Genomic DNA, 25,091 nt, shown 5'->3' with positions numbered 1-25,091 from the left:
GTGTCTTTTAGTTCCTTTTGTCTAAAAGACTATTTTCCTTTCTTTACCTACTCCACATCTCAATCTTCTACACATTAGAGGTGAATCTGCCTCACTGGTAGGACAAGATTTGTTTTTAAAACTCATCAATTTCATTTTTGGCTCTGGAACTGACATAGAGTAAGTTTGTAGGAATGATTATTTTTCCAAAGATGGTTCTTTTTCTCTTATACAAATCAATTGTGATTTCCTCATCAAATTGGACAATTTTAATATTAAATATTGCTTATTATTCACATTAAATTATTAGTATTAAATATTATGTTGAATTAAGTATTAAATAGTGCTTAAGATTATTTATTTGATCTATACCTGATTACCTATAATAAATTTACATATTATATTATCTTGTATATATTCTTATGCAGTGTTTATCCCAGAGAGGATGATGGGACATCAGAGAAATGGGAAGAGCACAATGGGTATTGAGAGAAGCATGTGCATGCAAAGAATGGGCTGGTTAAATATGTGTGTGTGTTTGGAGTAGAATTTCACACAGGTAATGGATTCTTTAGAGCTCCACCCACATCCCTGACTTTCTCTGTTTCTTTCTGCCTCTGGAAAATTCATTGCTAAAAGCACCAGAGACTTAGCCTAAGGGCCTTCTCTGGCTGCAGTTGCTCAGCAGCTTGTACTTGAAGCAGGCTGGAAATATTGGGATGTTAATGCCTCTGGGCTAGCCCTCCAATATTGTCTAAGGGGAAATAGTGGATAAGCAAACTTCCTCTTGTGCTGGGTGGGCCCCTAAAGCCCCTTCTGCATAGTCCAAATGTCCCCAGAGGGTATTACTTATTAAGGTACTCTGTGACTTGTTCCTCTTCCCTGTCTCACCCTTCCACTTTCCTACTAGTGCTTCCAGGTGATTACCTCCTGTGTGAACAGCTACTTACACTCAAATCAGGTCTCAAGATCTGCTTCTGGGGACTCCAAACTAAACCAGTAGATATTATTATCTTTATTGAGAATAAAGATGATAAATGAGAAATGTTGGATTAGAATGGCAAGCTTTGGGTGAGGGATTTGGAGGTGTAGCTCTGTAGTAGCACTTGCCAAGCCGTTTTGAGGGCCTGGGTTCCAAAAGGGGAGTGGGAGAAGAATTTGGATTTCATTGATAATAGGTTTTTGACATCATGGTTATAATATCTGTATAGTGATATGATTTCATTTACTTACATCTATGTGCAGATGTGTTATGAATGTAGCTCTCAGAATAGATTATGAAAACTGCTTCCTTATCTCATGGAATAGTTTTTTGGTCTTGCTACTTTGAGAAGATATCCTGTCTGGAAGTTATAGTGTCATGTGATTTTAATTCGAAGCTGTTATTGCTGTTTTATTTCTGTCTTCCTTTCAAATCCTATGTTTATCAAAACACTAGAAATGCCCCAGAGTGGGAAGTAACCTTTAGGATGGGAACACTGCAATAAATTGTTAACGATACACAGGTAATTAGCACATAGGAAAACTAGCAGCTATTTTACCTTTTTTGGGAAGGGTATGGTCTACTTAAATAAGATTTTCATCTAACTGAAGGATTTACTTGTGAAGTAACTGAGAGTCCTCAGAAAAGTTATTCAGGAGATAAACTTCTTCATATGTCAACTATTTTTAGAAGGATTTTGTCAGATATATTATGCTCTTCTTAATAGAATAGTACACTAATTTTGATGACTAAGTATCATGGACCTTAGTTATTTTCTTTGTCTTGTGGGCTTTTGGACTCTTTGTGTACTAAATAGCCCCAGAACAGTTGTCATTTATTCATAGGGTTTCATCTCCATTTTTGCAGTTTATTTTTCCTGCTGCTGCTTAGTCTGCTTTTGGTCAGCCCCTGCTCCTAATTTTCTGTTCTTATAACTAGAGCAAAACTTAAGATTTCTGTGGGGAATCAGACACAGGACAGCTTAATATGCCCACTCCATCTTTCTGATACATTGGTGACAATAGTATGGGGCCTTACCAGGAATGGAGTCAAGCCAAGCTAAAAGGATTTGTCAGATATCATTTGAATAGGCCTAGCAGTCAAGGTTGGAATTTTTGAAGCAAGTGTGCATGGTACTAGATCACTTTATATTCTTCCTAAGATAGAAGCTGTGGGGCTGGGGATGTGGCTCAAGCGGTAGCACGCTCGCCTGGCATGCATGTGGCTCGGGTTCGATCCTCAGCACCACATACAAACAAAGATGTTGTGTCTGCCGAGAACTAAAAAATAAATATTAAAAATTCTCTCTCTCTCTCTCTCTCTCTCTCTTAAAAAAAAAAAAGAAGCTGTGTCTGGTGGTGAGGATAGTCTAGCTTTCCATGTTATTTTACAGAATACAATCAGATGGTTTAGAGATAGTGTATCTTACTTCTTATTTTGGTTTTGTATTTTAATAAAATTGGTAGCTCCTTAATGTAAGAGTACTCAGTTTTTAGGCTTTAGCTTTGCAAGTATCCTGTACATACTTGGTAATTATTTGTAATATGAGTAATTTAAAGTTGGATGTAGTGCACACCTGTAATCCCAGCTACTCAGGAAGCTGAGGCAGGAAGATCATAAATTGGAGGTCAGCCTGGGCAATTTATCAAAACCCTCAAAATAAACTATAAAAGGGCTGTGGATATAGTTCAGAAGGGCTGAGGATGTGATAGAGTGCCCTTGGGTTCAATTCCTAGTACTGGAAAAAGAAAAAAATAATAATAATTTGAGACAAATGTCTTTGCTAAGTTTTGAGGTTAAAAGGTTTTTTAAAATTTGGCTCACAAAAACATGCATTGGAGAAAAGATAGCCTCTTCAACAAATGGTGCTGGGAAAACTGGAAATTCATATGCAACAAAATGAAATTAAACCTCTGTCTCTCACCATGCACAATATTCAACTCAAAGTGGATCAAGGACCTAGGAATTAAACCAGAGACTGTGTTTAATAGAAGAAAAAGTAGGCCCTAATCTTCATCATGTGGGATTAGGCCCCAACTTCCTTAATAAGACTCCTATAGCACAAGAATTAAAACCAAGAATCAATAAATGGATGGACTCAAACTAAAAAGTTTCTTCTCAGCAAAAGAAACAAACTGCGAGGTGAATAGAGAGCCTACATCTTGGGAACAAATTTTTACCCCTCACACATCAGATAGAGCATTAATCTCTAGGGAATGTAAAGAACTCAAAAAGCTAAGCACCCAAAAACAAATAACCCAACCAATAAATGGGCCAAGGACATGAACAGACACTTCTCAGAAGAAGATATACAGTTAATTAACAAATATATGAAAAAATGTTCATCATCTCTCATAATTAGAGAAATGCAAATCAAAACTACTCTAAGATATCATCTTACTCTTGTCAGAATGGCAGCTATTTTGAAGACAGACAACAATAAGTGTTGGTGAGGATGTGGGGAAAAAGGCACACTGATACATTGCTGGTGGGATTGCAAATTGGTGTAGCCAATATGGAAAGCAGTATGGAAATTCCTTGGAAAACTAGGAATAGAGCCAGCATTTGACCCAGCTATCCCTCTCTTTGGTCTATACCCAAAAGTTATAGGACAGCATATTACAGGGACAATGCCACATCAATGTTTATAGCAGCATAGTGCACAATAGCTAAACTGGAACCAACCTAGATGCCCCTCAGTAGATGGATAGATTAAAAAAATGTGGCATATATACACAATGGAATATTACTCAGCAATAAAAAAGAATAAAATCATGGCATTTGTAGGTAGATGGATGGCATTGGAGAAAATAATGCTAAGTGAAGTTAGCCAATCCCCAAAAAACAAATGCCAAATGTTTTCTGTGCTATAAGGTGACTGACCCATAATGGGGTAGGGAGAGGGAGCATGGGAGGAATAGAGGGGTGGGAGGGGAAGGGAGGGGCCAGGGGGGTTAGCAATGATGGTGGAATATAATAGACATCGTTATCCAAAGTACATGTATGAAGACATGAATTGGTGTGAACATACTTTATATACAAACATAGATATGAAAAATTGTGCTCTATATGTGTAATAAGAATTGTAATGCAAAAAAAAAACCCAAAACAAAGTACACGTATAAAGACATGAATTGGCGTGAACATACTTTATATACAAAGATATGAAAAATTGTGCTGTATATGTGTAATAAGAATTGTAATGCATTCTGCTGTCCTGTATTTAAAAAAATAAGATTAAAAAAAGAATTGTAATGCATTCCACTGTCATGTATTTAAAAAATAAAATCAATTAAATATTTTAAAAAGATTTAAAAAATTTGGCTTTTATGTATTCTACTGATGTGCTTTGCCGGTAGTCAGTAAATGCTTGGTAATGCTATCACTAATTTTCTCTGTTGTTAATGCAATGCATTTGATTTATTGGTACTTTATACCAATTATAAAATGGTCAAACAAAAATTAAGTCTTAAAAATATTAAATTTATAACAGTAAACTCTTCACACCTTATGAGCCTGAAAAGTAACCTAAAACACTTTCCTATGGTGGAAGGTAATAGCCTGACAAAGTGTTTCATGAAAAAGAAAGAGAGAAAGACTGACCTGAGGTTAGAGTGTATATTTATCACTTATGTTAGATTCCCATCATGGAACTCTGGAGTGCTGGTTAACTTGTTAAGCTGGTAAATAAAGGTGATTTGATTTTAACCCAGTGTTTCTCAGTGTTCTCAATTATGAAATTTTTTTTGTTAGTATCCTTGTCTTGTGGGACAGTTTTAAAAATATTTTTTCCGGTGAATTCTGTATAGGCAGTCTTTGTCCTTATTTTAGCTCTTGCACTGATTTCCTCTAGATGGCTTGAATAACATCAGTTCCCCAATATTCAAATTATAGTCAAATGACAAATTACCTGTGAATGCATGTAGACTTACTGCTACCTCTTTAGTGTGCAGATCCAAAATCACTTTATAAGTAAGAGATGTACATCTGTTCTCTAGTTCACCAGACAAGAAAGTGTGTTGTGCTGCCACCTTGCCTCTCAGGAACAAACCCACAGGACATATTATCAAAATGGATAATTGAAAGAGCAAAGTGACCAGTAAAGATGAAAGTGCAGCAAAGAAACAGAAAGTGATCTTGCTGGAAGTGAAATTGAATTGGGCCTAACTGGAGTAATAGCGTAAATAACTGACATGGAAACATTGACGCTACCAACCCTGGAGTGACTCTAGCCATCCAGCCAGAGGCACTTAGTGAAGACACACTTAATCAGCACAATGTATTAAAGTATATTAAAGAAATACATAGAAAGAAATATTACTATTCTTGGTTTCACTCTATATTGTAACAACAGTATGAAAGGTTTTAAGGCTTTGACAAACATTTTTCAAGGTCACAGAACAATTGTAATTTCCACCATTGATTATTAAGATGGCTTTGTATAGTTACTTTTATGGTCCTGTGCTATCATGCAAAACATGGGCTGCCTGTATTTCTCTTAAATTTGTCAGTCATCCATCACCTGACCTTAGTGGAAATTAAAAGTTAAAAAAGGGACAGGAACCTGTAATGACAAACTGTTTTTTTGAAAGGAACCAATATATGAATAAGTAAAAAGTCCTTCTTTTGTATATTGCACACTTTAAATGTCTGACTTGTGTGTGTTGAAATAAGATGGTTCAGTGATTGTTGTTGGACTTTTCCACATAAATCTGTACTACCCATTTTACTGTTGATGGGCATTTCTGATTTGTAATTGTATTGAAATTCTTTGAGATCTCCTGAGTCACATATGAAATTCCACTTTGGGATATTTGTTATGGATTATGACAGGATTTCTGTGGTTGAAATCTCTCATGAAGAATGAAGGAGCATGCTAACAGTATTAAGTCCCCTGAAGTATGTTACCTTAGTTTCTGTCCAACAGGAAGTTTTCTAATGTAAATGCTTTTGCTTGGTTTGGCATGTGTTCTTTCCTTTAAATGCAAGCCCTGGAACTATTATATATGAGATGAGAAAGGTTAGCAGAAAGATTTGATCTGCTTTAGTTGATTTCAGTCCTTGGCAGCTGACACATCACTAAGTGTCCTGGATATAAACACTTTTGACTATCTGTTAACTTTTATTCCATGGGATAGTCTCTTAGCCCTGCATATACTAAATTTTCCATAAGTGTCATCTTGTCCTAGAAAACATAACTTTTCTTTCTATACTCTCAATGGGAAATAAAACTGCAACTGGATTGCAGTGTTTCTGATGACTGTTGGTTCATTTAAAATTGATTTCTGCATCTATTATCTATAGATAGTCTGTTTGTAAAATCAAGTTAATATAGGGGTTTTGGGGCTACATGAAAGGAAAGCATGAAAGGATAACAAAGTAAATGAGCATTTTATATAAATTTGTAATGAATAGGGACTGTTTCTATACAAAAGGATTATACGTGCAACTAAACCTGCAGTAAAAATACTGCATTCTTTTTCATTGACAAAAATTATAAGGATTTCAGAATAAGATCTCGAAAGGAGAGTTTATTTTCCCCCTCACATTCACTTTCTAGTCCTTCATATTTGCAAAATACATGTTTAAGCAGTCTACAGGTTAGTAGCCCAAAGTAATGCATCCCCAAAATAATGCCTCCCCATTGTGCTTTACATTCTTGCTTTGTATCAATCAGTAAATATTTTGTGTGGAATCAGCTTTAGATAGGTCTGTTGAGAGTAGGAAATTCTGAACTATGTATTAAGTATTACCCAGTAGGAGTCCAAAGTCTAATTGGAGTAATGGAGTTTTCACAGGAAATAGTTGTGAGTCTTCTAGCCTCTGTGCTAGGGTTTTGGGTCACTCGTTCCCCAGTGCCACTTTTTGATGAGCTGGATGCAAAAGAATCACCTAGGGAACTTGTTAAGAATAAAGATTATTGGGCCAACCCTTACCTTTTCCCTGTAGATTAAAGGTGGGGCTCAGGAATGTGTTTTTCTTTTTAAAAATAACCAATGCACAGTACAAATTTCAAAAATAGAAGGCTATATGGTAAAAATCCTCTCTTTCATTCTTGTATCCATTCATTCTTCTTTCCCAGAGGCAGCCTCTGCTACCAGTTTCTTGCATATATTTCTAGACATACACCTTGCATCTACAAATGTGTGTTTCTAGGGGGAATATTATAAAACTGTTACTCACTTGGCTTTTTTTGTTTTGTTTTGTTTTGTTTTGTTTTACAGTGTGTTTTGGAGCTCTTCCCATAACCCTTCTTAGAGAGCTGCTTCAATCTTTTGAAAGGCTGCCTAGTACCAGTCTGGAAAAGCTCTGCATGGGATTCTAATGCTAGTTTTGGGAGCGATATTTAGACCAAATTTATTAAAGGGTTTAGAAAAAGTTTTCTTGGAATGTTAATTCTTTTAAGTTTTGCCTTTCATAAGGAGTTGGACTAGCAAATATTTAATGAACATCTAGATTCAAACAAACTTTTGTACAAGTTTCTTCTTTGCAAAAGTTATTAAGTAGAATTCATCAGTCAAAATATATTAAGGCAGTAGTATGTATTTGTTTTTTTCATAAAGGAGATAACTTGTGATGGTGGAATCAGTTAGAAGCAAGGATTTTCTACCTTTGAGCTCTAGATATTTGTTACTGTTCATCTTTCTTTAATGTTAAGGGAGGTGGGGGTGAACAGAGAAGGCAGAAGGCAATTAGTACATTATACCAAAAATTTTGCTCTATAAAATGATAATTTTGGCAACCGAGGGTGTAGCTCAGTGGTAGAGCACTTGCCTAGCATGTGTGAACTCCCGGATTCATTTTTTCTCCTCCAAGATGATTTATAAAATTCTTAATTAAATTTTCACATAATATTCATTTTGAGAAGTTTTTTTTTTTTTTGCTGTATCACTGATTATTTTTCTTTTGTATCGCTGGTTATACATAAGAGTATAGTTTTTATTTCCACAAAATAGCAGGTGAACTGGGCACTGTTTGTATTATAGCTTCCCTTAGTCTCTGTGGACACATCTCATGCAGCTGGAGAGGTGGAAAGTTGACTAGTGAAGTGGAACTAGAAAATGTTAGTTTGAGAGGTAGAATGACTAGTGGAAGGACCACAGGTCTTTTTTTTTTTTTTTTTTTGATATTTCAGAAATGTTATACACCATTTTCTTGTTTAGAATTAATTCAATAGAAATTATTACCTTCATGAGAGAGTGGTTTATTTGTGCTTATTCATAATTTGCATTGCTTACTCTGTGTTCATTGTCAAGAGACAACAACAAGTAACAGCAAGCATGTCTTCTGCACTCAGGAAGCCAAGAGTTTAAGATGCCAGCATAGAAGTAATGTTTGACACATGTGCTTCATGTACTCATCATGAAATGATTTCATTAGAAGCTTAACAACAGGATTTTTAGTTTTTTTTTTGTTGTTGTCCTTTTTTAGTTATACATGACAGTAGAATGTATTTTGGCATATTATACATACATGGAGTATAACTGGGATTGTGTGCTTGGAACTGAGAGTCTTAGGGAGTTTAGTTCAGGAAACAGGGTATTCAAAATAGCTCAGTATTAGGCCAAAATGAGTGGAAATGTACATCAATAAAATGTTGAGGGACTTCCTTGGGGTGCTCAAGTGGGATTGCATCGACGAAGAATTTGTGCTGGACTTTGAAGATGAGGCAGGGTAAGACTGCTTGGTAAAGAATGGAGAGGGGAAAAAAAAAGAATGAAGAGAGTATTTTTAAGTAAGAGGAATATCTAATGAAGCCCATTGATACTAAGGTCTTAAAGAATTTGATGACTACTCTCCTAGCACCAAGAGTAGAAAATATAAATGAGAGCATTATCCAAGAGAAAAAGTGTTTGGCAGATCCCAGGGAATTCTGGTTGGCCATTAATTCAATTCTCTTATCAAGTGTCCAAAAAAGCCAGCTAAGCAACATTTGAGAAGATTAAGACAATAGAATGTGCTAAAGTTGTCACTGCCCCACTCACCAAATGGCAGTGAGGCTGTTCTGTAGATGGGAGCTATTCATCAAAGGTCAGATTGTCACCACACAGGAAAGCCCACTTCTGTCCCCTACACAATAGTCTAATAAACATGGAATGTTTTGCTGGTAGGAAAAACTGAAAGTTTGAATCTGAAGGAAAATTTGACAGGGGAAATAAATGGAATGGAAGAGACCAGAGAAAATTTAGTGTCAGATTTGAAAGTGATTCTTACAAAACTTGCTTTCAAAGCTGTATATTTTATGCATCCTACTGCAATTGCTCTTAACATGTCTGTTAGAAGACATAGTGATTCTAGAATTCTTTTAATGGGGGGTGAGGGGCAGAGTGAGTAGACTTAATAAAGAGTGGAGAGCAGTTGTCTGTCCCTCCCCGAGAGAGGAACTGAAGTGTATGTAGTAATTCCTTTAAGTGCTCTTCAAAGATCCAAAGTAATCTTGGTTTAGCAAAATTAAAATTTTATGTTAAATTTGTTTTTTTTAATTATATTTTATTTGATAAAGTGGACTTTTAAAGGTTTATTTATTTTATCAAATTTAATGTTTTTGCTGATTTACCAAATTTGCTAAATGTTTAGATTTAGAAATAAATGTAGCTGTAAGTGTTCTGATGGTTGATTGAAAATTGGCCAAAATCTGCAGACATCACTGACATTTTAGTAAAACAGATTAAATGGTATGAGAAGGGACATGAAGAATAGAATCCAGAGAGGGCAATTTCTGGGTTTTTGAGGACTAATAGCTAAGTTTTGCCTAAAGTGTCCTTGACTAATCAAAACGCGTGTTTCTTTCTCTTTCACTTAAAGCTTTGTGGGAGTCTCACTTATGTATCTTAGATGTTCATAGATGAGCTTATTGATATGAGCCCACTTTAGGTTTTTATGGACACATAACATTTTTCTCTCATTTCTGACATCACTATTTAAGAGTGGGAATAAAGCTGGGTGCAGTAGCGCACACCTTCAATCCCAGTAGCTGGGGAGGCTACAGCAGGAAGATCATGGGTTCTAAGCCAGCCTCAGCAAATGCAAGGTGCTAAGCAACTCAGTGAGATCCTGTTTCTAAATAAAAATACAAAATAGGGCTGGAGATGTGGCTTAGTGGTCGAGTGTCTCTTAGTTCAATCCCCAGCACACCCTCCCACCCCTACCAAAAATAAGAAAAGTAGTGAGGAATATGAAAAAGTCTTGGAAGGGCAAGATAATGACAAGACAAATCATGAGTTTCTAGAAGTGCTCTATTGACTCCTGTGGCCTTGAGTTTCTGTTCTGATGGGAGTGTAGAACCTAATACTGACACCTAATAAATTTCACTTTGAAAATCAGGGCAGCTGGTTTTGAACTGTTTTATTGAATTCAAATTAGCTCTCATACATCTGGTCTGCAGAAGGTCTTTGTAATTGTCCCATCTTGGCTACTCATTGTTATCACACTTGAACTTTATCACTGTTATAGACTGAACTACTTCAGAAATGTCAAATTCTAATCATTCTACTCTTTGAGCACAATCTCTGTCCCTTGTAGATTATTTGCTCAAGACCTTCCAGTGAATCAATGCTAGAACCACATTGAAATCCCTCAGATCATCTCACTGTTTTCTCACTGCCTTTTTCTGTCTTCTCCCTTTTAGTCCACCTTAAATTCCATGTGTTGTCATTGTTTTAACTCCTTGTGTAAATGCCCTCAACTCCCTTTCTGGTCTTCCCCTATGAAAACCCTAATTCTGCGGGAGACCTAACTTCCCACTCTGAACTGAACATTGTTTAAAAAAAAAAATCACAAAACTTTGCAGAAATGGTTTGTAATTCATTATCATAAACCTCAGTGGACTCTCAACAATGCTAGTAATGTTGTTACTGCCATTTTTGGTCTCTCATTTTTCACATCAACCATTTTATACTTTCTTTCCTCATTCCTGCTTCTTTCCATACTCAACTGATTATTTCACACCAACTAAGCTGAGAAAACACAAGTCTTCAGACTGTCGTATGAAGTCCAATTTCTCTATTTTTTCTTTTGTCCCTTCTGCTTTTGGTGTCTGATCTAAGAAACGATATCCTGATTCAAGGCCATGACAATTGGCTCCTGTATTTTATTTGAGGAATTGTATAGTTTTAGCATATGACCCATTTGAGCTAATTTATATATATATATATATATATATATATATATATATATAATGTATAAACACACACATATGTATATAAATTAAGTTTATTATATTGGACTGGAAGTTTTAGTCTTTCAGTTTAAAAAAAATAACTTTAGGGCCAAGTGTGGTGGCACATGCCTGCAATCTTAGCGGCTCAGGGTGCTGAGGATTGCAAGTTGAAAGTGAGGCCCTAAGCAACTTAGTGAGTTCCTTTCTCAAAATAAAAAAGTTTTTAAAAGGACTGGGGATGTGGCTCAGTGGCTAAGTTGCCCTTGGTTCAAAACCTGGTACAAAACCAAAAACACTTTAGGGGCTGGGGATGTATAGCTCCTTGTAGAGCCTTGCATAGCTTGCCTAGGCCCTTGGTTCAGTCTTGGAATCAGAAGAAAACAAGTTACCACCCACCAAACAATTGGCATATTCTTTTTTTTTTCCCCCTCTTTGTGAAGAAGAAATGAAGTAAATCCAAATTGGAAAAATGAAGTAAATGCCAGCTTTATACAAAGGTAAAATTGTCATTGCCCAATTCAGTTAGGTGCATTCTTGTTAAGGATCAAGCCCATGGCTTCACATATGCTGGGCCAGCACTGTGTCACTGAACTACTACACCCCCAGCCCTTATTTGTTTATTTGATACCTATTTGGTTTTGACTTTATGGATTTTATTGCAGCATATTATACTCAAGATTCTCAAAGACCTCATGGTAGCAAAGGTAATGGGTTTCTCAGGTAAGTGTAGGCTTTGTTTGGGGTACCCAGTGATTGCTTCTGTTCATTGATTTTGATATATTGTGTAGTTATTGGATTAATATATTTCAAATTTTTAGTTAGCTTAATAAAATTTTACCCTTAAGTATTTTGATTATGAAATAAGGGTAACATGCAGACATTTTAATGACTAATATAAAATATAGACCCAGGACCACAATATCCTCTCACCCATTCTTTCCAGATTCAAACTCTGTAGAGGAGCTCATTGTCCTAGTGTTACAATCCATCTCTTCCTTCTCTGTAGTTTCATCATCCTTAAACAGCATACTCCAGCTTTCCCTTCTCTTGAACTTCATGTATAAGAAGAATATATACAATATGTATTCTTTTAAGTGTTTTGTAACTGAGCATATTGTAGAATTTATCCATTTATAGCATTGTATTTCTTTCATTGCTGTGTAGACTTCCATTATGAGATATACTGCAAATTATTGATTTTTGTTAATAGACTATTACAAAGATTCTACAACCATTCCTGTATAAGTGCATATGTACATGAGTTTCTTTAAGATGTATTTACCTAAAAGAAGAATTGTGTGGTTGTAGAGTACACGGCTCTTCAGTTTTGATGCAGCCAGTTGTATATTAAGGTTCTCATTGCTTCACATCATCTTCAACGTTTGGTATCATCAGACTTTTTAGTTTTAGTTAGTCTAGTGGATACCATGTAGTGTTTTAATTTATATTTCTTCCTGTAATTTTTGAGGTTATACAGTTTTTATTTTGTATTAATCACTTGAATTTCCTGTCATGATGTGCAGCTATTCAAGTGGGATTTCCTGTTTGATGTGTACCTTTTCAAGTCTTTAGTCTGCTTTTCTATTGGCTGGTTCTTTTTCCCCCTTCTTATTAATTTGTAGGAGTTCATTATATTCTGGATAAAGTTTCTTTAGTGATTATCTGTATTGTAATGTCTTCTACTCTGGTTTATTTCACTCTTTATCATTAAATAAACAAGTTATTTTAAATATGGCTTCAGTTAAAAGTTGTTCACTTATAGAAAGTACTTTTTATGTTTTGATTAAAATGACCCTTCCTGCTGTGTTTGGTGGAACATGCCTGTAACCTCAGCTATTCACCTGTAATCCCAGATACTCAAGAGGTGGAGGCAGGAGGATTTCAGGTTCAATTTAGTGAGACTTTCTCTCTCAAAATACAAAATAAAAAAGGACAAGGATGTAGCTAAGTGGTAGAGTACCTTTGGATTCAATCCCCAATACTGACAGAAAACCAAAACCCAAAACAAAAGAAAGACAACCCTTCCTGCCACAAAGTCCTAAAGATATTTTCTACATTGTGTTGCATAACCTCTGTACTTTCTCCTTTTGTGTTTAGGTTTATAATCCCATGCAGATATATACAGTGTGTCTCTGGAACTCTATTGAAAACTTGCCTGTCCTTGTTCATGTGACCTGTAGTGCCTTCTAGGTTAAACATAAATGTCCACATATGCATAGATTTTTTGGGGGGGTAGGGTGGGGTATAGGCATCTGTTCTGAGTTACCTTGATTCCTATAGCTTTAAAATAAATCTTGATACCTGGTAGAGGTTCCCCCCCTAAGAATGCCTTGCATATTCTTGGCCCTTTATATTTCCACAGATTTTGATTGTGATTAAATTGAATGTATAAATCACTTTGAGAAAAATTAATCTTTGCCTTATTGAAACTATGTGATCATGATGTAAATCTCTCCTTATTTAACGTCTTGTTTAAAGTCTTTCAATGATGTTTTATAATTAAATTTATTTCAGTGTATCTTAGCATTTTTAATGTAAGTTGTACATGAAGTTTTTTTTTATTTATTTGGTATTGGGGATTGAACTCAGGGGTAGTTTACTATCAAACTTCAGATCCTTCTGCCTTAGCCTCCTGAGTAACAAGTGTTACAGGTGTATGCCACAATGCCTGACTGCTCATCATGTTTTATTTCATTTTTTATCTTTCTATTATTGATATAAGGAGATATGATTATTTTTATATACTGATATTATATCTAGCAATTGATTCTTATAATTTATCATTTTATGTTCTCTGCATGTGCCACCATTGCATTTGCAAACAACAGCTTTTAATTGTCCACTTCTTTTACCCTTTTATTATTTTTCTTATTTTACTATACCATTTTGCTTCTGCAGCAAAATGCTTAGCAGAAGTGGTACCATCAAGTGTTTCTCTTGTGTTCTTAATCTGAAAGTGATTGCTTTCATGTTATTTGCATAGAATTTTTTAAGAGTTACCTTTTATTGGAGGTGTCCTCTACTTTTAGTTTGCTGAGAGGTTCTGTTTGTTTGCTTTTTTAATCACAAGTTAATGTTGAACTTTATCAAATATTTTCCCTGTATGTTTTAAAAGTGTAATATGCTTTCTAAAATTTTAATCTATTAATGTGGTTACTTTCACTGGTTATTTTTTTTTTTAATATTAAAAACTACCTTGCATTCCTGGGATAGACCAAACTTTGTATCTTTGCTTATAAGCAAGAGTGACCACCTACAATCATCCTTTCCAAGTTTTGGTACTAAGGTTATGCTATCATTAAAATGATCTAGGGAATTAAACCTTTTCCTACTCTCTAGAGCAAGTTTTACATAATAATTAAAATTATTTATTCACTGAATGTTTGATAGAACTTGCTTGTGATGTCACCTAGACTTGAAGTTTTCTTTATAGGTTGATTTAAAAAATTAGTCATAGCGTAGGACTATTCAGATACTCTATTTCTTTGTGAGTCAGGTGTGTGTATGTGTGTACATATATGTGTATATATGTATATACACACATATATGCCTTTTTAAATTTCATAACATTGTTCGTAATACCATCTCTTATCTTGATCTTGCTACGGTTTGCCAATTTTATGAGTCTTTTCAAGGAATTCATTTTAAAAAAAATATTTTTTAGTTGTATTTGGACACAATATATTATTTTATTATTTTATTCATTTATTTTTATGTGGTGCCGAGGATAGAACCCAATGCCTCTCACTTGCTAGGCAAGAGCTCTACTGCTGAGCCATAACCCCAGCCCCTCAAAGAATCCATTTTTGACTTAGATCCTGTTACCTGTTTGTTTTTTATGTCATCAATTTCTACTCTTTATGCTTTTATTTCTGTTTTTAAGATTTATTTTATTACTTTTTTTTTTAACTTCTTGAGCATATGCTTAACTCAGTAGTTTCAGCCTCTCTCTCTCTTTTTTTTTTTTTCCTTATTGTATTTTAGACATGTCTTGTTACATTACTCAGGCTGGCCTTGAAATCTGTATTCTCCTGCCTCAGTTTTCTGAGTAGCTGGGATTACAGGTACACATCACCAGCCCAGTTCAGCCTTTTTTTAACACATTCATTTAGGCATATACATTTCTGTTTATTAGTTCTGCATCCATTAAATTTTTTTATATAGTATTTTCATTGTGTTCTCAATTTTTCAGGTTTTCTTTATGGCTTTTCTTTTGAGTCATACTTTATTGACACTAATTCCAGAATAGATTTTGCATAATGGTTTAGGATTTTATAGCTTATTTTATTGCATTATTTTCAATGTTTATACTGCTGCTGAGAGTGAATCACTTCACATATTTGGGTGATTCTCCCCCCCAATATTTAGCAAATATATAGAGAAACAAATAAAATTTATCCTTGCATATGTTTTTGTATTATACAGAATTTGCTGGTTGTAGTACATTTCTCTGCTCAATTTCCAAATTTTTTTAAATAATTAAGTTAATATTTATTTTATTTTTCTTTATATTAGCTGTGTTGGAGTAGAAGAACATCATGCTGTTGACATTGACCTGTATCACTGTCCCAACTGTGCAGTACTACATGGTTCCTCCTTGAGTAAGTACTGGATGCTTGAAAAATTGATATTTTGAAAACGTGTGTGATAATGCTTTAATGATATTCTGATTAATTACATTATACCCACTAAGAATTATAGGGAAGATTTCACTGAAGATATTTAGAATGTAGTTTTTGTCTGAATTTTAAAATAACTTATTAAGTAATAAGTCAAAAGAATAAGGGAAAAATACTAGTACTTTAAATTGTCAGTTCAGATGCTTCCAAAGAACAAGTTGTACTATTAATTGTTACTGTACAAATATGAGAGAAAATATAAACATTTCTTTAAAAATTTGGCTTGCAAACTAGTGTTTCTGTGTTCACAAAATTTAAAGGGAAACTGTACGTTTTGTCATTTTAAAACTAAAAGTCACCTTTGCCTAAAGATACCTTGTTATAGAAGTGGGTGGGATGTAGGTAATGTACCACCTTTTTACTTTATCCTAGTACTTAAAAAAAAAAAATAGAGGGCTGGGGTTGTGGCTTAGCGGTAGAGCACTCACCTAGTACATGCGAGGCCCTGGGTTTGATCCTTAGCACCACATAAAAATAAATTAATTAATTAAATAAAGGTATTGTGTTTAACTAAAAAACAAAATGGAAATGTTGCTCTGAAGTTATCATTGAAAATAGATTACTAGCAAGTAACTGCTCATCTATCTGTTTTGTTAGAAATATTAGTAGTTTTTCTAAATTTCTTTGTAAGAGAATTAGAAATTTAGGCTCTATGAGTGCGTTGAAGTATTTTTGTAGGAAACACAGGTTTTTTAATTTGTTAATTACACAGTATAAACCTTAAGGTTAATAAACTGGTAGGACTGTTACATGTCTAATTGAGTAGTTTGTTGTCCTAGATGTTTTTAAAGGATTTTACTCTGTAGCACTGTACCATATACTTATATGGTGTACAAGTTGAAATAATTGTTGCCTAAGAATAATTCTTGGAGGAAGTAAACAATACAATGTTGTTATCTCAGGACAAAAAGAACTAACAATTTTAGTTTAGAATTTAAGTATATAATCCTAAAATGAAATAATTTTAATTTTTTTTTTTAATTTTTTTTTTTTTTTTAAAGAGAAAGTGAGAGAGGGGGACAGAGAGAGAGAGAGAGAGAATTTTAACATTTATTTATTTTTTCTTAGTTCTCGGCGGACACAACATCTTTGTTGGTATGTGGTGCTGCTGAGGATCGAACCCGGGCCGCACGCATGCTAGGCGAGCGCGCTACCGCTTGAGCCACATCCCAGCCCCAATGAAATAATTTTAATTTAATTTATGTGAAATATTGGGTTACTACTTAGAGGCAGAAAAATGTACTACTACATGTGATGCACTCTATTTTCTACTTTCGCTGTGTGATTTCATCTTTTTAAAAACTTGTCAAACTCACTAAATTGATTATATAGTCCATAATGGATTATGACCTGCACTTTGAATAATGATGCTTTAGAGAGTAGCTTGCTTATTATGTGGCCCTTGGGGTGCTTCTCATTCTTGAAGAACTTAAGATTAGGCATTGGCTATCTTCTGGGCAGAGGGCCAGCTCTGAATACTCAGAGGGAAAATGCCCAATATTCAATAATCTATTTTGTCTTGATCTAAAGCTCACCTTCTCCCAGCCCTCACCATCAACCCCAACTTGGGTAATTACTTTTGATTTCTTTCCCTCTGCTATTAAACCTCTTTTGCTTGCTACCCAGGGTTTCCTGATTCTTTCAGAGTTCCCCAGAAATCTTTATTATAGATACCATTTAGACAACATAATACTCATTTAATATGATAACTTTAGACTTTACCCTCTGGGAGTTGAGGATATTATTTGAGGGTAAGTCTCAGAAAACAGCTTGGCACTTTAACCTATATTCTTTGTGTTCCTCGGGCACGGGTAATCCAAACATAGAAGTTTTTCATCTTTCCCTGTGATACTACTAAAATGTTCCTTTTATTGTCCTCTCAGCCAGCCTTTATAGTGGCTGATTTTATGTTTTAAGCATGTTGGTTCAATAGGACAATTGTATCCTTCTGTTAAATCTCCTAAAGTCAGCACATTTAAAGAAATGATAGTAACTGCTTATTATGTACCAGGGTATGATAGTAGGTAAGTACTTGATCTATGTTCCCCTTTGATATTTATAACAATTTGATAAGAGATATAGGAAAAATTAGTAAGTAGCTCTCATATATACCTGTTTGGTAGAGCTAGAGTTTGAACCCTTAGCTGTCAAATACCAAAGCTAGTGTACTTCATTGATTACTCTGCAAAAATGAAATTAAAGCAGTGCATTATCATTGTTCACTTATCAAATTGGCAGCTTTTTTTTTTTTCTTTTTTTTTTTTAAATGATGATCCTCATTGTTAACAGGAAGCTTTGAGCCAGGCTAACAATATACTGTACTGGTAGGAATGCAAGTTACTAATGCTTTTCTGGAGGCAGTTTTGTAGTATGTAGCAAGCATCTCAAAAATTATGATCTTCCTTCTAGCAATTCATAAATAAACCCTAAGAAATTAATTAGGGGAACAGATTAATATGTCTGAATACTAACTATAATTTTGTTTGAAGAAAGATTCAGGATGAACTAAGTGCTTAAGAATAACAAATAATTATAACATGATACATTCACGTCTTAAAATTCTAGACTGCCTTTAGATTGCTTTTGAATAAGCAGGATAAACAAAGTCATCCCACTTGAAAATAAATGGAACTACATATCAGTGTTTAGTAGGGGGGAAAAAAAACCTAGAATGAAATGCCTTTGAATTTTAGGAGTGGTTTTAAGTGAGGAAGAAAATAACATACAAAGGATCCCTCCATGGAATATTCTAGGAAGATTCCTCTGTGATTCTAAATTTTTCTTTTGAGATTTTTTAAAAAATGGAATTTACTCTCTTCCATATTGGAGATCTGGTTGCAATAAGTTATTTTGGAATTTTGTTTCAGACTCTATTTCCACTCCTATTATTTGATGTGATCCTCTTTATCCAAAGGAAGATCAAGTATTATTGTCTTATTATGATCTTGGTAAGGTGAAAGTTAAAATACCTTGGTATCATAGAGTTGTTTTTTTCCCCCTTACATTTTGTTATGAAAATGTTCAAATACAGAAAAAGCTGAAGTAATTTTACAACATCTCCCTATAAACATTCACCAGCTGGGTTCTACTATTAACATTTACATCACTTGCTTTACCACTTATCTCTTTATGCAACCATCCCACTTTGTATTCATCTTTTTTCTTTTTGATGAATTTCTGAATAAGTTGCAAACATCAGTATATTTGCCAGAATCATGGGGGTTTTATACATAAGAGTGACTTTCAAGCTTAAAAAAAAGATTTAAAACTGAAATTTTACATTGATACCACACAAAAGCGTTGTGAGTGGCACCATTGTGGTGGAAAGAGGAATGAGGTCCAGAGCTTCTCCCTTGGCTTCTTTCCACTTCCCTCTTTGTGAAGAGATCCTCACAGTTTGAAAATCAGCACTCTAACCTATCCCCTTCACTATCATGAGAAATCTGGATCTAAGTAACTTGCCCAAGGTTGCAAGAGGAATAGAAAAGAATCAAATACTAGTCTCCTGATTTTAATTGTTATGACTACTCAAGATTGAGTCAGAGCTGTAGAATCATAGGCTCTTAGCATTGGAACTAATCATAAAGTTGTTTATTTTGTCATACCAACCGTCTCACTTTAATGACCACTCAGTTTTTCATGTCAGGGTAAATGTGCTTATTTGGGAGTAAATCTGAAAAAAAAAAGAAATCATACTATTAAAAGATATTTCTGATGTGGGATAAAAGACCCTCTTCTGAGAAGATAATTTAGACGATCTGGATAATTATGTTATGAACTAATATGCCAGTAAAAATCATAATTTAAAATTATTTGGAAATATTCTGGTAAGAGTAAATGTAGATATTGTAAAAGGTTTCATTTGCTGATTTGAATTCTTTGGTTTAATTTTTAAATTATTTTGAAATAAAAAAGTAAGTTTTAAAATCTACACTTAATTGTCTATAAGGGCAACATTAGATTAAGTAAAATTTACTTCTGTGTCCTGGAAATGCATTAAAAATTTGAGAGTTTATAGTACTTAGTTATTATTTCTGATAAATATAGACTACAATAATGAGAAAGTATATAGTATTACCAGTTACCAAAAGTATGTTCTTTTTTTAACTTTCTAAAACTTTAGTGAAAAAGAGGAGAAACTGGCACAGGCATGACTACACAGAAGTTGATGATGGTTCCAAACCAGTGCAAGCTGGAACTAGGACTTTTGTTAAGGAATTACGATCTCGAGTCTTCCCAAGGTATGGAAAACTTGCTCTGATCAAACAAAATGTAAGAATGTTGGCTGATAAAGTGACATTATGTAAAGTGTTTTCTTTCTTTTTTTTCTTTTTTTAAAATATTTTTTAGTTGTCAATGGATCTTTTATTTTATTTGTTTATTTCTATGTGGTGGTGTGGATTGAACCCATGGTCTCACACATACCAGGCAAGTGCTCTACCACTGAGCTACAACTGCAGCCCTAATGTAGTGTTTTCTTTCTTTCTTTCTTTTTTGGTATTAGGGATTGAACTCAGGGGCATTCAACCACTGAGCCACTGAGCCACATCTCTAGCCCTGTTTTGTATTTTTTAAATTTAGAGACAGGCTCACTGAGTTGTTTAGCACCTCACTTTTGCTGAGGCTGGCTTTGAACTCAGGATCCTCCTGCCTCAGCCTCCTGAGCTGCTGGAATAGTATTTACAAAAGTGTGTGCTTTTTTTAACTTTCTAAAACTTTAGTGAAAAAGAAGGTGTGCGCCACCGAGGCTGGCTAAAGTAGTATTTTTAAACTTTGGACTACTATATGTTATTGTTCTCAATGGGCTTTTCATTTTATTTCTTAATGAAATAGGATAGAAAATATTTGTACATCTAATGTAATGGGAGTAAGTAAGCATAGTTTCATGAAACTTTTGTTGTATGTATCTACATAGTGCAGCACCACGTAAAAATACAATTCTTAATTGTGGGTCACAGTTCAAAAACTTTGAAATATAGTGATTGAAGCACTTGTTCCCAGTATTTGTTTCTACCAGGTATGCAGCTGCTGCTTCTCTTTTTCTTTGACCTAACCTTCACTCCTTTCCAACTCTTTTTTCCCCTTGTCTTGTTTTCAATATCTGTCTCTGCCCTAGGATCTGCAAAAGAACGCACAGTTATTGCTTAGCTTCTGATGGCAGCAGGACTGAGCTTTTTGATTTTTAAAAATAATAGAATGTATTTGAGTTGTCTGTGAAAGAGAGTCAGAAGCATTATAAAGCATTTAATCATGCTAATTTAGATCATTTCCTCCTCACTGCCTGACATCTATTTAAAGTGATAATGCTTAATGGGCTTTTATACAAGATCATATCCAGGCTTGTTAAAGAGGGGAAGCACAATTTAAATTTAAATCACAGTATCACATGCAGCCTATAATGGAATTGATTCAGATTATGAAATGAAAAAAGAAAACTGCTATTTTTCTTCAATCTTTAGGATTCCTATCTGTCCCTCTGCCTCATAATCCTTAAACAGAAACATATACTAGTAAGCATTCATGTTGGCTTTATCAGATCTGTTGAGAGACAGAAACAGAAAGAAAACATATGAAACATAATGTTTCCACATGATTTTTGTTATATATACAGTTTAGTGCCAGTGTGTGAGTGTGCATTTTTCAGCCATAAGAGCCATCCACGCCTCTACTTTTTTCACATAGATTTGTGACCCCCTACAAAGTAGTATTTAAAACATTGGCCTAATAATTTGCATGGTTTTTCTGCAAAAAATGAACACAAATTAGAACAGGTTAGAGATTGCACAAATGTCCAAATTGTAATTATCAATAATTAAAGGTTTTGGTTTCCTTTTATTTAATTCCATGAGCTTTTGCATTATTTAAAATCATGTTAAAGGAGTAACAATAATTACTAAATCAAACATATTTGATATAGTTAACACAGAAGTATATAAAACTAAGTGAATAGGCTTTTTATCCCCCTCCCTATTTTACTATGTAGTATCTTTAAAGATATTTTTCTATATAAACAATAACATTTAAAACATTATGTGTAAACATATATTGATGCATATAATTTTTTTTTAAATTTATTTTTTAGTTGTAGTTGGACTCAATACCTTTATTTTATTTATGTGGTGCTGAGGATTGAACCCAGGGCCTTGAATGTGCTAGGCAAGTGCTCTACTGCTGAGCCACACCAGCCCCCAGATAATTTTTTTAAAAATTAAGTTATGCATAGTGTTGTATAACTTGACTTTTTTGCTCTATTTCATAGATATTCTTCCATACGTATACACAGATTTATTACACTCCTTAACTGTAATAGTGTATATATACCATAATTTGTTTAACATCCCCATGTGATATATATTTAAATTTGTCTTCAGTTGTTTTCCTCTTGCAAATAATGTATTTGTATTTTAGTACTCGTATATATATATTTTCCTGATCAATAGGGGAAGTAAACCACTAAACATTTGAGATCAAGGAACATAGATGATTTAAAATTGTCTCTTAGTTTGGCATTTAAGGAATTATTTAATCCTCAGAGGGTGGGGGAAGGAGGGATAATTATGGATGCTTTTTGGGGAAACTAAAAGATGGGGACAGAACTCAAGATCAGTAGGTAAGTCAGATGAAGAAAACCTAAATTCCTAAATGTGAGACTAGGAAATGGCTGTCTCGGTTTTCAAACTGCTCTTTCCTTATTAAGAGGGTGGGAAGATCAGAGCCCAGTAATTCAGAGAACCAGCTCCTATCCACCTAAGTTACAGATGACATTAAATACTTAAGCTCTGATTGGATAAATGGAAATTGTTGTGTTTTAACCTGTAAGGCAAGTTTTACAATTATTTTTGTATGGCAGCTGCATACTGGATTTCTTTGGAATTATGATTAGGTAGATCATCAGAGAGGGCAGCCTGAGTTCAACAAGTTTTAGTGAATTAAGTGACTTCTAGTAATAAAATTTGTTTAATACTGGTTCTAACATATCATTTAAATTGGTAATTCTTATCAAGGGCATTTGGGACACTTGTCTCAATGTCATATATACATATAATTAATTGTTCTATGTCCCTTTGAAGTGTCTGACAAATATTTGTGTAGATAAAATCTAATCTGTTTTTACTTAATCTAACATTATTTTTTTAAATTAAAAATTATACCCTTTATTGCTCTTTTTATTTTCTACACAGCTTGTATTGTGTGACTTTTGATCTTTTTTTTTTTTTTTTTTTTTTAAAGAGTGAGAGAGAGGAGAGTGAGAGAGAGAATTTTTAATATTTATTTTTTTAGTTTTCGGTGGATACAACATCTTTGTTTGTATGTGGTGCTGAGGATTGAACCCGGGCCGCACGCATGCCAGGCGAGCGCGCTACCGCTTGAGCCACATCCCCAGCCCCTGACTTTTGATCTTTAATTTCTCCTAAACTCAGTCCTTCATTACACCTAATTTTAAATATCCTACTATTTTATTATGTATTCTAGTACAATTTACCTGAACATTTACATATTGAAATACATATTTTACTATAAGCTAGTTTTTTCTTTTTATAGTTAGAGCACCTTATGTTTTTCTAATTCTTTCGTATTGAATTAAATAGATTATATTATCTATGAATTTTCCTTTAGAATAGCAGTAGGGGTTTTATAAAACATTTGTTATTAAGAGAATTAGGTATGATAGGTTGAGAACCACTAATGCAGATAATTATGCAATTTATGAAGTAATCCATTACCATAGTATTGTTTTAAAACTGAAATTAACAATAAAAACGACATTTTATTCTTATGTTTTTCTTAGTGCCGATGAAATCATTGTAAAGATGCATGGCAACCAGCTGACACAAAGATACCTGGAAAAACATGGATTTGATGTCCCTATTATGGTCTCTAAATTAGATGATCTAGGACTCAGGCTCCCTCCACCTGCTTTTTCTGTGATGGATGTGGAACGTTATGTAGGTACGAACTTGGTTCCTTTAAGTACTTGGCAAAACATGGTGAAAATAAAAATGGAAGTGTCTTAACAGTATTAAAATTGAATGGGTCAGAAAAAGTAAAACTAAGTGTTACCTTTGTTGAAAACTGCTTTTCTCAGCTGATCTGAAATAATGGTCAGAAAAAGAGGGAAAGGTTTTACCTATTCTTATTTACTCAGCTTCATCCTGCTGTTCTGTGATACTTGCTTAGGGAAAACTGTGACTGAGGGGCTTCTGAAGATGCCAAGAATACATGGAGAAACTGGATTGGGACTGAGCCTCTGTAGAATGCAGATGCAGAATTCCTAGAGCTCGTGTAACAACTAGTTTTTTGGAATTTGCTTAGTGACTTGTTGCCTGGAGGAAAGGCTGTAAAAAGAGATTATATTTAGACCTGTTTGTATATTTAATAACTTGGTGAATACTGCCATTTAATAACATTTGTATTTAATTTGTGGTTTTTGATGCTCAGAAAGTAAAAAGAAACAAGGACCAAAGCCCTTTACTGATTGCTCTGTTATTGACATTTTCAGTCATTTCATTTATTCTCCTCATGTTATCTGTAGATAAGAATGACTGTATGTATGTGCCATTCCTTGTCAGGAGTAGAAAGATATTATTTGAGGATTACATCTCAGATCCACTTTGACTTAAAATTATATGTCCACTAAAATACATTATCTCTTCAGCTTGGAATGTAGAAGAACTTGTCCCTTTATTGAACTATTGGTTAACAGTTCTCGTGGATGATTGTTTTATTAAGGAAATCCATTTAATGCCATAACTTCACATTCAGCTAAATTTGAATTTGATAATTTGGATGAGGCTGACATTTAACTTAAACCTGTTTGCGTAGATAGCACTGTGATATAATGACTAATGTAATGTAAGTAGAGGATAAAACTGCTTGGACTGCTAACTTTTCAGTACTGCAAAGCACCTTGGTTGAAATACTAGTAATGTAACTATATTACATCCTGAAGACTAATCTATGAGGCAGTGTTATTAACCTGTGTGAACTTAGACTGAGAAAATGGCATTTATTAGTTTTCTGTTCAGATTGGTTAAATATTGCCATATTTTGAATTCCAACTATTCATTAGTCCATTATATAACTGATTACACTTTCTAGGGTGGTAATGCAAGCTATCATGTCATGGTTTTATAGGAAAATTGTGAATTAATCATAACTCAGAACTTGGGCATTCAGACAGGCACTGAGAGTTAAGAGAAAACACTACCAGTAGAGCAGATATTGTCATGTTCAAACCTCCAGGTGTGGTTTTATACATACCTATAAATTCCTGCAGCTCAGGAGGCTGAGA

General features: G+C 34.2%; 1 protein-coding gene across 1 annotated transcript in view; it reads left to right on the top strand.

Moving 5' to 3' along the window:
• Positions 1–25,091, top strand: part of Kdm7a (lysine demethylase 7A) — an 82,246-nt gene that overhangs the window by 18,019 nt on the left and 39,136 nt on the right. Inside the window, exons 2-4 of the mRNA XM_078040637.1 lie at positions 15,636–15,721; positions 19,923–20,040; positions 23,589–23,749. Of these exons, the coding sequence (XP_077896763.1) occupies positions 15,636–15,721; positions 19,923–20,040; positions 23,589–23,749 (365 nt within the window). The remainder of the gene's footprint in view (positions 1–15,635; positions 15,722–19,922; positions 20,041–23,588; positions 23,750–25,091) is intronic.

The sequence above is a fragment of the Ictidomys tridecemlineatus genome, chromosome 2 (genome assembly GCF_052094955.1).
Source record: "Ictidomys tridecemlineatus isolate mIctTri1 chromosome 2, mIctTri1.hap1, whole genome shotgun sequence".
NCBI classification, from domain to species: Eukaryota; Metazoa; Chordata; class Mammalia; order Rodentia; family Sciuridae; genus Ictidomys; species Ictidomys tridecemlineatus.
This window is presented reverse-complemented; position numbering and strand designations above follow the sequence as displayed.